The sequence below is a fragment of the Stylophora pistillata genome, chromosome 14 (genome assembly GCF_964205215.1).
Source record: "Stylophora pistillata chromosome 14, jaStyPist1.2, whole genome shotgun sequence".
NCBI lineage: Eukaryota > Metazoa > Cnidaria > Anthozoa > Scleractinia > Pocilloporidae > Stylophora > Stylophora pistillata.
Window position 1 is genome coordinate 3,183,857 of NC_142532.1, and position 18,364 is coordinate 3,202,220.

An 18,364-nucleotide genomic window follows, 5' to 3' on the forward strand; every position below is an offset into this window, starting at 1 on the left:
AGCAGCATAATACAGGTATAATCTTATCATGATGATAAATGTTAAACCAATTTCCTGAAGCAAACTTTTCACGCTCAATCAAGTACGTTTTTTGTGGTTGAAAAACATTACCGACACTGTTGACTATGAAAATTTTCTCAGATGAACCATAGTTCACGGTGGTCGGTTAGACTCCAGAAAAGACTCCTGGAATAATATCATGGCCATCAATTTATGTCCGAACTAGTCTACGAATTTTCCATCGAAATAAAGAGAAATGGTGAGATTGTAAAACTTACTGGGTTGCTTGATTGACATCGAGCTAGTTTTAGTGACGAACTATTTATGAGAAAGGCAAACGAATTATTTAAAATTTCCATGAACAAATCGTTTATTTTTGCTCAGCCATTTCACAGACATCCTCTCATAACAATAAACTGTTAAAATTGCCAACAATTTTCGCCCTAAGTAACTTAAAATGGCGTTATTTTGCTAAGGTTTACTCACATTTTAGCCGCGACGACAAAATGGCTTTCTTCACGTCACAGACAAGGCCGCTACGGCGGGAAACCTCACAACGACGGCAAACGGAAGTAATTCTGGCGGTAACTTCACTTCCGCTTACCGTCCCAGATGTTTGCCGTCGTCGAATCTTAAGCTCGCTAATGGCAGCTGTTTTGTGAAAGGGGAGACCCTTGACCATGATTCAATGCAAGCTTGAAGTGTACATAGGGTACATATATGACCCGCTTCGTAACCGGAAGCGCTTTAAAATCAGTGGCAAATCAATTATCAGTTTATCAACGGCTGGCGTCTCGCGAAAATCAGTTATAGTGTATCAACTTCAGCTGTAATTGTGGCCAAATTATGGCTTTCAGCTGAAAATTATGATGAGAGGAAACCCAAAAACTGACTTTTCACCATATTTACATACATAAAAATTCAATATTTCTCATGTGCACTTGCATATCACTGTTCCCTGACTCTCAAAAGTTCCAATTTCGATAAGCTATACTGTCTTATTACTTCTCACTTTTCCCTGATCTTATCATCACTTTTAAAATAACACATAAGAGGTAAGTCTTACAAATATTTCAAAAAAATTGCTCTTGAAATATATTTACATAATTTTGTTGTATCGTGAACATAAACTGTCATTTATCTTGTTATCGTTTTATTACTGCATACTCTTTAGACCTCGAAGGGTTTGTGGCGCCACACTGCTGCGTGTGAATAGGTTTCCAGTTTTTTTTTCCGAAAGGGTTTTTTAGATTTTCTTATCTGGTGATGACATACCTATATTTTTAGATTTTTTGATAGCTGTTGTAAACTCGACCTTCTACTCACACTGACGAAGGACTAACGCTGGAAAATTCCGCTTTGGAAACTCTGTACGGTGGCCAATTTGCATTCTCAACTCAGTTGATGAAACCAAAATATCTCATTACCACCCCATAGACGAAGCACCATAGTTTCTTTAGAAACTTAACCCTCTCATTCATATGTTGTTAATACCTGCCACTGATGAGAGGCCAGAAGCAACCAAAGTAAACCAAATAGATTGCATTTGGAGTAGAAATGTCCCAAAAAAAAATAGCATACTACGCATATACACACCTTAAAATTACTGACATACATTACTTCTGTAGTGTATTGAGAACACAGTAAAAGTACTTGTACTAGTGTTAGTGATATTACTGTAAGATTACTGAGTGATGTGAAAGTACTGTTACTAAGTAAGACTATACCAGCTTATAAGAAACTTGATCAACGAATAAAGAGAGAATAGTAGTAAGCAATTGAGGAGTGTGTGTCTCCACTAAATGAATACACAACACATTGGCGACGAGGATGGGATAATTTCGTTTACTATTGAATTAACCATACTCTGATTTCGAACTTGTGATTGCTTTAGTTATATTTCTTATGATTCTTTGAACATCGCCCAGGAAGGATGTAGTGTATTGAAAACACAGTAAAAGTACTTGTACTAGTGTTAGTGATATTACTGTAAGATTACTGAGTGATGTGAAAGTACTGTTACTAAGTAAGACTATTCTACCAGCTTATAAGATACTTGATCAACGAATAAAGAGAGAATAGAGTGTGTGTCTCCACTAAATGAATACACAACAACTTCTCAAGCGCGTCACATAACATTATCTTCTTACTTTTTATATGTTCTGATTAGCTAAACTTTACATTATAGTTTCTTATTTTTTATATGTTTCCTAAGCACTCTACGCACTAAACTTAAGAGGTAATATGAGTCTCAGAAACACACTTCAAAACCATTTCCTCGAGTCAGGAATTAATGAAAACGAGTGTCTCTGGGGATGAGAGAGGGAACCCTCTGATTTTCACTTCTTTCTCACTCCAAAGGAATATGGTTGCAAAGGATGTTCCGATCATCGCTGAAAAGCTTTTCCCAAAAGAAACTCATTAAGGAAACTCTAAAAACGGTGGTGCCAAAAACTGCCAAAATCGTGTTTATAGTATCCATATCCAGGGAGTTCTTTGCAATAGTTGCTTTATGCATCTCGCGGATTTTCACACTCACAGCTAGAAGGGTAGCTATCAGATTAATAAGGGTAACAATGAAAAATACGAAGACCGTTAGTTTCAAAATAACATATTCATAAATGGGATAATCTTTCTTCAAAAAGTTTAACCTGGTGTAATTTAGAAATCCAACAGCTAAAGTTCTGAGTACATAACTTACCATCAAGAAAAAAATTATGACCCGAGACGAAGAAGACTCGATAGAAATGAAAAGATTGATGTATCGACATAAGGCGAGAGTGAGAAGAAGAGCGAGAGTCAAAAATTTAGGAACAAATATGAGCTGATATAAGATTGCCTTGTAACCAGGGAACTGAGGAACAATCCGGAAAGTAGCTATAAAGACGGCAGTGAAAATACATTGCGAGGCCAGCCACACTATTGTTAGCTCTTCTGAAAATAGGAAAGCTGTATCCTTCTTGCATTGATATGCGGTGGATTGGATCTTGAAGCAAGCAACATCACGAATCATGTACAAAAGTGCCCCAACTAGTTGCCATAGCAACAACAGAGTGAAGGTCACTAGGTAACACGGATTTCTTTGTCTTTTCCAGATGACTTTTATTTTGGCTGATTTCTTTATCAGTGGCTGATCTGTCAGGATTGTAACGTCGCAATCTCCTGCGTAGACGTAAGAACAGAAAAGATCCATTGAGGTGAGCTATGCATCAAGCGGACCTTCTACTGAAAGATTAAATCTTCAATATTGTGGCCACGTCATTTATATTTAAAACTGGCAGAATTCTGAGAACGAAGACGATAACAGTGAAGTTGAATGAGATAAAGAGACAGTGATGATAAATGACCATTACTATGATGTTGGTAGATTGTGTAATTTGATTGACAATAAATAATGACGGTAACGACGACGACGCAATAATGATGATGGTGAAATGTGTTCTGTATCTATTCATGGAAAAGTGAGCCATGACCATGACTGTTCAAATTATTTTTAGATGTAGTCGACCCGGAGTGGGGAGGGGCCGGGGGGGGGGTACTTGGGGTCAATTTTTCATGGTTATGTGCCGCTGGCCAATCAGGGCCCCTACCCCATTGCTGTCTATTCTGTGACCGATTGTAGATCCCATCATTGTCACTATGTACTATGGTAACAATTTTTTTCAACCGCGAATCATTCCTACTTACTAGAATTTTCCTACCCCCCAAAATTCCGAATATGTGCGACTACATTCTAGTAACTCTGATGAAAATGCAACCCCATTAATATAATTGTCAATTCAGCCCTGAAAATGCGACCCCAGCCATTAGTACATCCCCATCAGCCTATTACCAGGAAGTACACCCCACGGGGTGGTCACACCTGCATGTTCTTTTTTGCTTCTGCTACGATCAACATACTGCAAAATACACATGATACGTGAAGTAACTGAAGCTTGAGATGAGCAAATCTCAATTAAGTCCCCACATTTTTAGGCAATATTTTAACTTTTAGATAACTGACTTTGGACACGGCCTTCATGAAAAGCAGTTTTTTTTTTTAATATTTCTTTTATATTATTTTAGTTAGGTAGATACGTACAACTACGAGTATCTTAATTGAATGATAGAAATACCGTGTATTAATATAGTTATCATATCGTATTGTATGAACCTTACCTTGTGGGGGGTCTTCATCAACATCCAGTGCAATTTCTTTTTCAGCTGTTTCGACGTCTAAAATTGGATCTTCATCCGAATTTTTCTCCATGGCCACTGGAAATGTGAAAGGATGTTTCATATTTATGTTCTTTTACGACACCTTCATAGAAAAGGTGGCTACAAAGAGTACAAAAGAGAGCCTTGCGAATCATCTTTGGTCCTGACTTGAGCTACGAGGACGCCCTCGCGCGTGCAGGGCTTCTGTCTCGAGGTCAGACGTCATCTGGCGTGCAAGAAATTTGTGGCGGACATTATGCACACAAGCCCGCTTTATCCCCTAATTTCTAACAGGGTCATTTCGTCGCAAACCTCGTATTCGCTGAGGTCGGGACCATCATGCCATGTGCTACGTGGCCGAACTGACCGTATCTCAGAGTTCGTATCAGTTAAAGATGCTTCGTATATTAACAGTGCGAAGGTATGCGCTTTCGTTTTCTGCTACATTGTTACTATACTATATTTATATCTTTATATTTATATAATTACACGTATACTTATATAAATACACGCATATTTGTAGGTTTGTGAGAGTAGTGTCTGACGCTACCAGTAATTCAGAGAGATCTGCAAATGGTGGAAATAAACAAATATTGTAATTGTTATTGTTACTGTTGTTACAAAAGGTAATTAAGTAAACATCGGCTCAATGTACTCGGATTAAAAAAATAATTTGTGCCCTATCGACAGATGGGGTTGACAAAAGCAACCGTCGGCAAAAGGGAATGAGATTCACAGAACGTACTTATCATACATTAAGATTAATTATCTATGCAATCTTTGATTTATTTACACAAAATTACAGTGATGTTATCCGTGTTGAGAACAGAGAAAAAAAATTCGAATTCATGCGATCAGTGACTGCATGATGTTCATATCACACCTGAGAAATGTCAACTGATTAAAGCAAAATTCATTTTGAGCTTTTTAGGTGCGGAATAAAATGGATTTTTCAGTCGATCATTTTACTTTCTTGGGTGCAGTTACGCAAATGAAAATGAAGTTGTTAAGACTTGTATTCATTTACTCTGAGCGTGTGTGGAGCGAGCCCAAGTTACTGGTCTGCGGATGGTCAACAGGTGAGCATGTGTAATAGTCTATCGAAGGAAGTACAAAGGGAATAATAAGGAGTAAATTTCATCTAGAAAAATTGTTGATTTCTAAGGAATTTTAGTTAACTAGCTGTTGCTATCCCAAAAGAAACAGTTTAAATCGAAAACCTTAAATTCCTAAAAAAGTAATAGTTTTAGCGTGAGATTCGTTTGCGTGAGTCTCATGCTCAATGCGTGACTTTTGTCACAAGGCACCTCCGCCTCCATTGTTAAGAGTCACGCCGCCTGCCGATATCGAGTCACGCACTCGTTCGAAAAAGGAAATTCTAGGGAAGGTATTTAATTTATTAAACTCTTTTATACTCATATTCACTATCATTTTTCACACGTTTGTCTGAGGAACTTAATTTTCTCTTGCGTAATGCAGAAGACACTGCCATGCAATAACGTAGCCTCCTGATCTGTTGTCACCAAAATACAATCGCGTGTTGATTTGGCGTTGCACTCAAGCGGGAATTTAATTCACTGCGTTTGCAGACTAATCTTTCGCCATTTACAACACATTGATGGAAGAAATTTTGAATTAGATTAAAACCACTCAAATTTTTGTACATGGGTATTGTTTCGGGGAAAAAAAACGTCGCGACTCGCAGAGGAGAGACTAAGAAAACTGCCGAAAATACAACACTATCTACTTTCCTTTGTAGCCGTACTCAGACTCGTCACGCAACGCTCCTCCCCTCGAACAGCTGCTTTGAACTACATTCCTTCCCCGTTGCGTGACGAGTCTACGAAAGGCTGCGAGGGGAGACTTAACGTGATCAGCTCGGTTAGTTTTTCCCAGACTGTGATCACAATGATCTACCCAGGTGACCACCTTTGTTATCACGCCCGTGATCACAGCGTCAACACTCCTTCATCTCGAAAGGGGCTAAAATATTAAAAAAAAACATATATGTTTGATTTGGTGATGGTGCTGATCGAAGCACTTTCAGTTTCGTAACTTTAGAGAATATTGCTTCGATCATCACTTAACACAAAATTAAATCGATCCTTTGAACTTTCCTTAAAACACTTCCAGATCGTTCCTTTTTTCCTTGAAAGATACCAGTTTATTATTTTTGCGGCTTTTTGTGAATTCGTTAACTATGAGTGTAGTTTATAGGTAAATCGAGACGCCAGTTTATCGCAGCGCCGGATTCAAGAAAAAATTAGAAAGCCTCGACAGTTGGAACTCAGAGCCTCCATGGCCAAAAATCAGAAAGACAAATCCAACACATTTGAGGAAAAAATAACAACTGTGAAGCTGAAAATATAAATATTTACTCAGTGTACAAAAACCTTACACAAATACCTGTTAAACTTCTTACCTCTGTTGTGGAAACGGAAGCGATGTCAGCAAGCTTTTTAACGACCTTAGCAGCTCAGTCCTTTATGGAAATCTTTTAAAGAAACTCGCAGGGACTGATTTGGTCCTTTTAAAGTAGGAGAGATACGCTCTGGATTAAAAGATCTCGATATAACAACCTAAGCAGTAAACTTTCCCGAAGGCGCTGGTTGTAAAATATGAGGAGTTGTGTTGTGTTAACAGGGATTAAAGAGGATGAAATCGATTTAAATTGGGGATTGGCGCAAATCGAATCGTTTTCAGTTCTGATGAAAGGGAAAACGAAACTAAAAGTGCTTCGATGAGCGACAATCACCAGTTCAACTCTTTGTTTACTTACAATATTTACAATTTGCGCCCGAGGACAAGAAGAGCTGCCAAGTGGAAAATGTACACTGCATAATCCCATTGTTTTCATTATTTTTTTTTCCTTACTGGTAAATACTGTTTCTTTTTTCTGCGATTTTTCAGTGAATTTGTCAGCACTTGAGAGTAAGTTTAGAGTGACACAGGATGGCAATTCATTGTAACGCAGTATTCAAATTAAAGTTAGCAACCGTGGTAGTTGTAAAGAAGTTTCCACCACCAGAAATTAGAGAAAATCAGAAAGATTAAAAAAGCATAAGCAAATTTGGACAGAGAAGTTCAAAATAAAGACAAACCTGGTTAAGACTTACCTCTGTCGGGAAAACGGAAGCGGCGTTTGATTGTTCTATACGCTTTTTCTTACAACCTTACCACCTCAATCTGTTATCGAAATGTTTGATAAGGTCCAAATAAAATTCAACAGATACGTGAACGAAAGAAAATCTCGAGAAAACGACCTGAGCAGTGAAACTGCCGACGGCGTTGCTGCTTTAATATTGGAAGTTTTTCTTGTTAGGGAAAAACCCTCGGCCCACGATTCTGTGCAAGCTGGAAGTAAATGACGCGGAAACCGGAAACCATGTAACAATTCAATCTCTTGTAAGTGTATACTATGCACTTGTATATCGTTATTTAACATACGGCTGCATATTGTGTGGTAATAATTACGAAGCTCCGTTGTCTCCGTTGGTAAAGCTACAAAACAAAACTATAAGAATCATCAACAATGTACCATGTCGTGACCATGTTACTCCCCAATTATGTAGGCCTTGGCCTAATTAAGCTTCCTGACATAATTACATTGAGTACGTGTCAGCTATTCTACGATCATACACCGAATCGAAATATGGCGTCCAATTTGAATTGCCATCGTTCTGGACTTACTAGCCTCTCACACACGTGATAATCCTTTTGTGTTTCCACGTGAAGACGAGGCTAGTAAGTCCAAAACAATTGTAATTCAAATTGGACGCCATATTTCGATTCGGTGAATATTGTAGACAAAAAATCCTCTAATTTTGCACTTTCTTTTGTATCCGAGATCCATGATTATGCCACTAGAAGTGCCTCTTTGCAACACCTGAACCCTAACCCCTTCAGAATAAATATAAGGAAACTCTTTCCAACAGTTCTAGGGTGCTACTATTGGAATGATATTCCTATATCTGTACAGGAGAAGCCAACTAAAAAACTTTCGAAAAGAGCACTTTTCTTACATCATCTTTCTCAGTTCTGATTAATGTCTTCCTCTGACCATGTTTTATTTACATAATTGTTGTTTAAGATGTGATTCCTATTCCCTCTCTTACATCTGTATCTTATATTTGTGTCATATATCTTATATCTTTTTGTATCGCTTCTTTTTACTGTATAAAAAAATGTAATTTAAAAGTAAAGAGCATCTAATTAGCTTGCTATATTATGCCCTTCTCTATCCTCTTACCTTACTTATAATTATGCAATAGACTCTAATCTGTTGAAATGGAGGAAAAAATAAATAAAAAAAATACAATGCAAGATAGAGATAGCGGTGAAAATACATAGGGAGGCCAGTCCCGCCATTGTGATATCTTCTGAAAAAGGGAAAGCTTCGTCTTTTTCGAATCGATATGCAGTGGATTGGTCCCTGAAGCAAGCAACATCACGAACCACGTACAAAAATGCTCCAATTAGTTGCCAAAGCAACAAAAAACTGAAAGCCATTGCTGAGAGTTTTACATAAAATGGATGTCTTGGTCTTTGTCCGTCTGGGAAAAATTGCCTGTAGCAATCGGTTGATGGTTGTAACAGTGGCCGGCGTATCTCCACACGAGTTGTTATGGTAACGTCAGCACCACCTGACTTTGATGAGATGAAATATAGCTGACCCTCTACTGAAACAAATTTAAAAAAAAAATTTTACAAAGAGTTTCCATTATCAACTCTATCAATGAGTGGTCAAAAAATGCCATTACTTTTAACAGAATATACGGTAGTTTTCAACCTTAGTTTCTATAATTGAGAATTTAAAAAATTACAGCTGTTACAGTAAATGAAATAACACGTCTTTTAAGCGCCTCCGCCGTAAGCTAACATTAACTTTTACATATGTAGGACTTGTGATTGGTTATTTTGATCACCAGACAATCGTGTATAGTTTAGCATACCCTCCAGTGGCTTTCCAACAAATATCTCTTGACACAACTTATTAGGTCTCAGCTTCTTGGGAAAGAAATAACTCAGTGATACTCCACAGCTAAGAGAACCCGTGTAGACTATTAGATTATTATTATTCAATTGCTATTTCTTTAGAGGGAAATTTCCATATATTTAGACCCTCTTTGGAACTAAACTCCTTTTTCTTTCGGGGTCATGTTCCATACAAAGCAGTTTCCCCTATAGATTCGTGTTATTGGTTTGACGGAATTGGATCATGCGAATTGTTGCTTAAGCGTTTGACGAAAGTGAAATACGCATAACTCTTTTCCCGGAATCAATTGATTGAACAACTTGTCAGTTGAATTGTTGTCTGAATCACTGCAAACAATGATACTGCTTTTCGTTTCTCTTTACGGCGAAAACAGATTTTTTATTCTTTTATGATATCGGTAAGTGATATATTGAATGTACAGATACTTGTTAATCAGTTCAGGTTAGGAGCAGTTCATTGTTTCATCGTTAGAGCTCTGATTCTTCCAGGCAAAGATTGACCACTTTCATCAGACATTGAACCTCTCGGGTAATAAACGATGAATCACGCCTGAGATCCTCCTGATAGACAAGTAAAGTCATGACGCCTCTTGGAGTCAGACGCTCTTCAAGTTGAAAGCCGTTCACTGCAACGATTATGCGAAATAAATATATGCATTGAGAATGAACAAGAACCTAGGGGCCGATTATTTAAACAAAGTTTAGCCGTTGTTTAACAAAACCGCGTTATAAACTTTCTTGAATTTAGCTGAATCTTTTCCATGAACGTTTATTTTTGTGAACAGTGTGAAGAGGACCAAAAGCTAGCAGTGGAAGGACTTTTATCAAATGACAACAACCTTCTTGTAGAGAATACGTAGGGCCCATTATTTGCATAAAAACCGCGGTTTGGGTTAGACCTCGTCTAAATGACCGGCCCCAAGAATCGACCTTACTATGTATTGGTTACAACACTTAATTAGTTGCGTTTGAATATATATATTTATTGTATAGATATTGATAAAATACCAGGATTTTTCCTCTTATTAAAAAAATCATGTCTTAATCGCGCACAGTGAAGATACTATTTTTATCTCTCACGTGTGAGGATATTGGTGTCGCCATGGTTACTACCACGGTTAGCTAATTACAAGAGAGCTTGCCGCTCAGGCGCGCGGCCGGTTGTTTTGAAATTTCATTGTGTTTTATGTGGAAATCTCATCAGTATCATCTATAAAATAGACAGCTAGCATTACATGGCCGCTTGGGGATACAGATCTTATCTTCTATCCTTACAACACAGGGAGATAAAATTCGAATACCCGCGCGGCCGTGTAACATCCTCTGTATATATGTTGAGTTAGAAAAAATACAAGGACGAGCCTGTTTCGTGATTGTTCATTTACCAGGGTGACGAGTGAGCAATCATGAAACAGGTGTGTAGGGACGAAAGCGTAATCTTTGTATTTTTCTAACTCAACATATATACTGCGCTCTGTTACCCAATTCGGTGTCAATTCCACGTTTTATTTGATCGGATCAACTATGCTGAGAAATCCCTACACAAATTGAGCACTGTTGGGTGAGTCATTGCCGCTAGCATTGCGCATAGCTCACTAGGCTTTCCTACTTTGAGCACTCTGGCATGGCTTAGACGATACCACAAATGTGGGATCGTTCGGGGTAACCATATCGGTTCTCCCCCATCTTAGCATCAGCACTGCACTGATGAGGCCCAGAAGGCCGAAACAGTGCAAAGTTGGTTGTTACTTGCTTCAGGGACCAGTCCACCACATATCTATGCGAAAAAGACGAAGCTTTCCCTTTTTCAGAAGATATCACAATGGCGTGGCTGGCCTCCCTATGTATTTTCACCGCTATCTCTATCTTGCATTGTCTTTTGTTTATTTATTTTTTCCTCCATTTCAACAGATTAGAGTCTATTGCATAAGAGTTGGTCTACTTGGGTAACACTAACACAGAACAGGCTAACTTGTAATTATACAAGAGAAGAAGAACTCTACACTGAGGAACCCGTCGACCCAGCGAGTCAAGACTGGCTCCTGGAACAATTAGATTCCACTTTGTCATCCAAAGAACAAAAACTCTGCGAAGGCCAGCTGACCCTTGACGAGTGTCACGCTGCGCTTTCACAAATGGAATCGGGTAAATCGCCGGGAGCGGACGGCTTTCAAGCCGAATTTTACTCCCGCTTTTGGGGATCCATTGGGGGTGACCTCGTGGAGACGCTCAACTTTTCTTTCCGCGAGGGTTTTCTCTCAGCCACGCAACGCCAGGGCATCCTACGCCTGCTCTACAAGAAAGACGACCCACTGTCGCTTAAGAATTGGCGCCCAATCTCGCTGCTGAACCTGGATTATAAGATTGCGACAAAGGCGTTGTCCCACCGTATGAGAAAGATTTTACCAAATATCCTTAGTGAAGATCAAACTTGCGGCGTTCCTGGACGCAGCATTTTCGAAAACCTGTTCCTCTTGCGCGATACGATCGACTTCGCGGGACACAAAAAGCTCTCAGCAGCTGTTATCAGCCTCGACCAGGAGAAGGCTTTCGATCGCGTCAATCACAAATTCCTGCAACGCGTTCTCGAGCGCTTTAACTTCGGGCCCGACTTTCGCCGTTGGGTGCAGGTGATTTACACGGACATTACCTCACGGGTGATTAACAACGGCTGGCTTTCCTCGTCCTTCCCCCTCCAGCGGGGGGTTAGACAAGGTTGCCCGCTATCCCCACTGTTATACTGCCTCATCATGGAAACCCTGGGGCAGGCAATCCGCCGCGATCCCAAAATAGAAGGCATCCCCATTCCGGGCTCCACTATTAAAACCTGCGAAGTGTCTCAGTACGCTGATGACACAACACTAATACTGGCTAACGAATTTTCTATAACCCGCGCTTTTAACCGAATTAACACCTTCGAGCGAGGCTCCGACTCACGCCTTAATCCCAAGAAGACCGAGCGAGGGCTTATGGATAGGCTCCCAGGCCGGAAGAACCACAGGCCCCGTTAATATCACATGGGTAGCCGATAAGCTTAAAATCCTCGGGGTCTACTTGGGTAACGCTAACACAGAACAGGCTAACTGGGAGACCCGGGTTAAAAAACTCGAAAACCGTCTTAACCTCTGGCGCACTAGGACCCCGTCCCTAAAAGGAAAATCTATGCTCATTAACACGCTTGGAGCTTCGGGACTTTGGTACACTGCGACAGTGGTCAAAATGCTTGACTGGGTTCACACCCGCATCACCAAGGCCATTTGGGAGTTCCTGTGGAACGGAAAAACAGAACTTGTTAAACGCGAGGTCTGTCGATTACCATGGCAACAAGGAGGTTTGTCCGTTGTACATCCCCTGGAAAAATCGCGAGCCCTTAAACTCCGGTTGATTCCCCCGGTGGGTGACGCGACTTACGCGGTCAAATGGGTCTTTTTTGCGCGAAATTGGGTCGGCTTTCCGCTGAGCCGCAGAATTAAAAGTTAGGCGTTTCTCCGCTCCGACGACGTTCCCAAGTATCTAGGGGATGAACAACCCCCCATTTACCGCGCTGCCCTGACAACAGTCGACCGGGTGGGGGTGAATTTCGATTCCCTCCCCGACCTCACGGTGAGAACCTTTTACTCGAGGCTAACACCCCCCCCCCCTCCCCAGCGGCTCCCTTGCGTCGAACAGTGGGAGCGACGGTTGGGCTGTAAACTCACTTGGCAAAATGTCTGGCAGGAAATCTTCGGTGCTGGTCTGAGTACCAATTGGGAAAGCGAAATAGCGTGGCGGATCGCTCACGGTGTGGTCAAAATAAGGGCCTATCTCAAGTCATGGCGCCAGTTCGCCGTGATCGATCAATGCGCGGGCTGTGGCGAGCGGGAAACGATCTCTCATGCTTTCTGCTCGTGCCGCCTCGTGTCTCCTGTGTGGAGCTGGATGTCAAATCTGATAAATCAGTTTTATGATCAACCCCTTTTACTTTCCGAATCTATTATTTTATTACGCCAAGGGCTGCCCCAAGGTTCCTCTTGGGCGCATTCAAATGCCATGACCTCTTTTCTAATAAAACTCACCTTAAATGAGCTGTGGGCCGCCCGGAACCTCGACACTTTCGAATCTAAACGGCCATCCGCTCAAACCATTATCTCTAAAATTAAGACCCGCATTCGCCAAAACATAACAGCCGCCTTTCACATTGCACCTCGCACCATCTTAACCACATTCCGGGCTTACCGGAATGTCCTGTGCTCCTTCGCGAATCTGCAACTTTTAATAAAGATTTAAATCCCCCCCCCCACCCAACAAGCCCCTTCGTCTGGTCTCCTTAATTGGTGCACTGTGCAGAGGCTCCCCCCCCACCTGTAAATAGTGTAAAGAATATGAAACCTTTCCTGAACAACTAGCACTTACGCCTTTAATGTAATCCAACTCGTCCACAAGCTACGAACAATGAACCCCTAGTAATGCATTAGTTCCCCAATGCGCCGCACCGCACAGCGGTATTCACCTTCAGATGTTTTGTTATTTACTATCAAATGTAATTTCCCCTGATTTGTTGTGATCCCAATCACCGTATCTAAATTATCCAATTATTATAATCAATCATTGTAAGTAATCAACTACCTCTGTAAATAAAACATTGATTGAAAAAAAAAAGAAAAGTACTGTCTACAGTTATATATATATATAAACAATTATATAGGAAAATAAAAATTAAAACCTCGCACTAAAACCTCGCACTACAGATCTGTTTGGAAAGGGTTAAAAGTCCTCTCTCATGAGATGAGAGAGGAATTTTAACCCTTTCCAAACAGATCTGTAGTGCGAAGTTTTAATTTTTATTTTCCTATATAATTGTTTACAAAGCTCCATGATTGTAGAGCACTCTCCGATTGAAGGATTCAAGGATAAGGTTTTTTACGTTTATATATATATATATATAAGAGCAGAAATGTAATGGTCAAGAGGCCAATTCCAATGTAGCTTTGTTGGTTTATTAGCTCGACGTTTCGACCGTCTCGGTCTTCCTCAGGAGCACACTAATTACATGAGCAATATTCAAATGTAAAATTCGTGTCAACAGTAAACATGTCATGACGTAATAATATAAAAATAGAATAGATAACAGCGAAACGTGTCCTGGCGTCTAAAATAGATGAGTTAAAGTAGTTATAATTCATGTAGTAAGCTTATTGATAGTAGGATTGAGTCTTAAAATCCAATAATTTTCTCTTGCTTTTCTGATTTCTTGATTTTGACTTCTAACTTTTTCAATAACCGTAAGTTTAAGATGGTCGACTCCACAGTTCTTAAAATGTCTGACAGAGGGTATGTTTTTATGTTCACCCTTGATGTCGCTACGGTGCTGATTGCCACGGTGGTGAATTGGGTGACCTGTCTCGCCTACGTACTGATCGTTACATTTGCTGCATTCTATCAGGTATATCACATTGCTAGTCTTGCATGACGTGTGTTGTCGCAGTGTTATCGTTTCTCCTGTAGTGCTGCTTTCAACTGACCCTGTAAATTGCCCGTATGTTTTGCAGCAGTTGCATCTTATGTCAGCCCTACAGGGCCAGAATCCGGGACTAGTGGATTGCAATGGTTTCTGCTTTTTATGTTTATGAGAAAAATGAATTTTGAGATTTTTGTTAGTTTTGAATGATCGACCACAGATTGTACAGGTAGTGTCAGATGGAACTTGAATGTGTGGATTGCTTATATCGTGTGGAGATTCATCAGTGGAGGGGGTTGTGTCAGCGGTTATCGGCGATCGCAGTCTTTTGTAGGTAAGCATCTGTGTTAAATTACGCCCTTTTCGATAGGCAACGAGAGGTGTTTCTTTGAATATGGCCTGTGTGTTGGACGATGTCAAGAGTATTTGATGGTGCTCCTTGAGGATTTTGTGGATGTTTGGCAGTGCTGGGTTGTAATATATATTTTAATTTGTTGTTTTCTCTCTTCCTTACATATATATATATATATATATTTTGTGGGAGGAAAAAGACAAGTAAACTACAAGTTCATCCCTACAAGCCTGTTTCGTGGTCGCCCACTCATCAGGGGATTTATATGTAAGGAAGAGAGAAAACAACAAATTAAAATTTATTTGGTCTCAGTAATAAAGATGAAATGAAATTGGGTTATCAGGATTCAGTTAAACCCGTTCATGACACGAATATTATACCATGTGTATTTCTGACCAGATGGGGAAAAAACTTTTGCAATTCGTTGAATAAAGCCATTTTCTCTGTCGTTGGTATAGAGAGAAAGTAATAGCCAAAGCCAAAGTTCTCACATCGGCCAATCAAAGAAGAGGAAATTATCATAAAGAACCAAACAGAATTACAAGTGAAAACAGGCAAACTGCAATAAGCGGGAACACGCGAGGGCACAAATCCCGATTGGGTTTAGCTTTGAGTCTCATTCAGGTTGCGAAAGGAGGGAGAGTTTTCTGGACCAATCACAGAGCGTGGTGAGGTAATCTCGGATTAATTTCGGCACTTACACGAAAACTGCGTCACATGGGATTTCTGTTTTAGCTGCTCTATCATCCATTGTAACAGCCGTCAATTCGGTGTCAATTCCACGTTTTATTTGACTGGATCAACTATGTCTAACACACTGTTCGAATACAATACCGTGTGAAAAATCCTTACAAACGAGCTCGTGTCCTTGTCTGTAACCCTGAAAACTGCTACAATATCCTAATGATTCCGCAATGTTCTATTCCTTTGATGTGAGTCAATTTAAAACAATCCATAACCGAAGAATAAAGGCGAAAAATCAAGCGATAAAAACACATGTGCGCCGAGGCTTCACCAGGTGTCGAATGGCAAAACCTCAGCGGAGACTAGGCCTAGTGCACAGGAAACCTAACATTTACATCCATGTTATCACCGTAAAGGTGCTTGGTTGGAAAGAATATTCTTATCATCAGTGAAAAGTTTCTGCCAAAAGAAACTCGTCAATTTGAATCTGAAAGTGGTTGTACCAAACTCACGCAGAAGATCGTTTATCATTTCAAAATGCACCGAACGTTTTGCATCTATGGTCCTATGCACCTTATGAACTTCTACAGTAAGTTCTAAAATGGTGGCGAGCAGGTTGAGTAGAGAAATACCGAATAGCACCAGAACGGTAAGCTTTGACAACACAAAGATATAACTGGGATACTGACGCTTCAGAAAATTCAACTGAGTATAGTTTAGGAAACCAGCAAATGTAGTTCTCAGAAAATAGTTAAACGCCAAAGCCATTAATATTATCCAGGAATCGATGGATTTGGAAAAAATAGCAAGCTTGGCGTATCTGGTCAAGGATATAAGTAAAAGTATCATCAGAGTCCAGTAGGAGGGAAGAAATTTTAGCTGATTTAAGATGGTTTTGTATCCAAGAAACTCTGGAACTTTCTGCAGGGCAAAGATGACGATGATTAAGAAGATAGAGTGTGTAGCAAGCCATGTTATCGCTAGTTCTTCGGAAAATGGAAAAGCCGCGTTTTTCTCACAAAAATAGAAAGTGGAATTCTCTGTGATACAAGTCACACTGCGAATCGTGAACAAACATGTTCCACCAACATCCCATAGTAACAGCAAGCCAAAGCCTACAGCCCAGGGTTTGATGGATCTTTTCCTTCGCCTGTCTTCGTCTGAATTAAGTAGGCAAAAACTTGAGTAGTGCCTAAGTGGTGCACGCTCGTCTATATCCAATCGAGTTGTCATCGAAAATCTTCAAGAAAAATCTATTCAATCACTTCGTTCTTGTAACAAAATACACTGATCTCCTTGTAGACTGCTGTTCCCTAAAAATAATCATAGTATAACTTTTTATGAGATGTACATCGTAAATATAAGTTACGCTTCACAGTGAAGGGAAATGCTGTTTTGGTTGCGGTGAATTATTTTAAGCTCACAATTATTAAGAGGCACTGAGCGACAACGATTCAATAATGTGTAACTTTGGAATTTTTTTCCAAGTAGTGTGCAGAATTCAGAGGACCCCCTTAGTTAACGTTGTTAGTCACGTGATGTGATTTTATTAGTCGGAGTTGTGTGTATGTTCTCCGTTGTGTTACGGACAAAACTCTAAAATTCTAGTTAAAACTCGGTCATTCACTTAAGCCAATGTTGTAAATCGAGAAAGGGAATAAATTCATTACAGGTAGTTATCCCTGAAGACAACAATTCCATCGTATCGAATTACAAGATATAAACTACGAGCAGTGAAGTTTGATAAGGCAAAGGTTCTGAAATTATTCTGTGTTAGATTTCATAAAAGGATACGCTCATGCGATTTTTTTACCTGGTCCAGTAAATAAGAAAGTCATAGCTACGTAGTCTTAATGTTCATGGCAAAATTATCATTCTAAAGGGCGAAGACAGACGAGAAGCGAAACAACACGAAAAGCACAACATGAGTTGGAGGCGGAAGTTAGAAGTGGTTTTCAGTTTTTGAAATTACCATTTCAGGGTAGACATTACAGAACTGTTCACTCAAATAATACAATTGCTTTCTAAAAATTAAGTCGTTATCTTAGAAATTCTAAGAGCCAAGGGCATTTCGTCTTTATCAGGACCATTCAGCGGTCACTGTCCTTACACGCCTGTTTGAGAGAATTCAAAAGGCTAGATTAAAATAGAAAATTAGACTTTTTTTCTCACCTTGATATTACTCCAATGTTGTGCGTTTTGCGAAAATTTTCAGGTCTCTGCAGTGTTGGTGAACCGTCTGCAAGGGTTCGCTGAGAATGATACTTTCAACCAAAAGTACCTCGTTAATGACGACTGAAAAATCAGAATGACCTGTAGTCGTCCGGTGTAGCTTTGCGGCTGACACTGGTCATTGCTAAGATTTGTCACAAAATGCACCCATGTTTAATGAATCTAATTTTAGTTGCTGACGCATATCTTTAGAAATTTGAGCGACTAATATAGCGTTCACGCTAAGCATCTTACAGTAGACTTCTAGTTCAGTAAGCCGAGCTTAAATAAAATCAATTTTGATTTCAATACGTTTATTCGCCTTTAAGCAGATTGACGATAGTGAAACAGGATGTAATACCTAAACAATAGAGTGGTTCTGTCGAGGAACTATCGACTGATAGTTGACCCGCGGAAATTTGATGTTCTTAAAACAAATATTTTCCCAAGAAGCGAAACTTTGAGGGCAAATATGCTAGTTTTAATAA

General features: G+C 39.8%; 2 protein-coding genes across 3 annotated transcripts; both read right to left on the minus strand.

Annotated features, from left to right (window-relative positions):
• Positions 1-342: 342 nt before the first annotated feature.
• LOC148716124 (uncharacterized) lies at positions 343-7,522 on the minus strand. 2 transcript variants are annotated; one of them, XM_088745012.1, is made up of 4 exons: positions 7,314-7,522; positions 6,620-6,724; positions 4,159-4,254; positions 343-3,162 (listed from the first exon to the last, which is right to left on the minus strand). In XM_088745012.1, the coding sequence occupies exons 3-4, from the start codon at positions 4,247-4,249 to the stop codon at positions 2,351-2,353; spliced, it is 903 nt and encodes a 300-aa protein (XP_088601138.1). In that variant the 5' UTR covers positions 4,250-4,254; positions 6,620-6,724; positions 7,314-7,522; the 3' UTR covers positions 343-2,350. The 2 variants fall into 2 exon arrangements, with proteins under 2 accessions (XP_088601138.1, XP_088601137.1); XM_088745011.1 differs by having other exon boundaries at positions 4,159-6,180.
• Positions 7,523-15,752: 8,230 nt separating this feature from the next.
• LOC111345827 (uncharacterized) lies at positions 15,753-18,322 on the minus strand. The gene is made up of 2 exons (XM_022953115.2): positions 17,838-18,322; positions 15,753-16,978 (listed from the first exon to the last, which is right to left on the minus strand). The coding sequence occupies exon 2, from the start codon at positions 16,896-16,898 to the stop codon at positions 16,071-16,073; it is 828 nt and encodes a 275-aa protein (XP_022808850.2). The 5' UTR covers positions 16,899-16,978; positions 17,838-18,322; the 3' UTR covers positions 15,753-16,070.
• Positions 18,323-18,364: the final 42 nt, after the last annotated feature.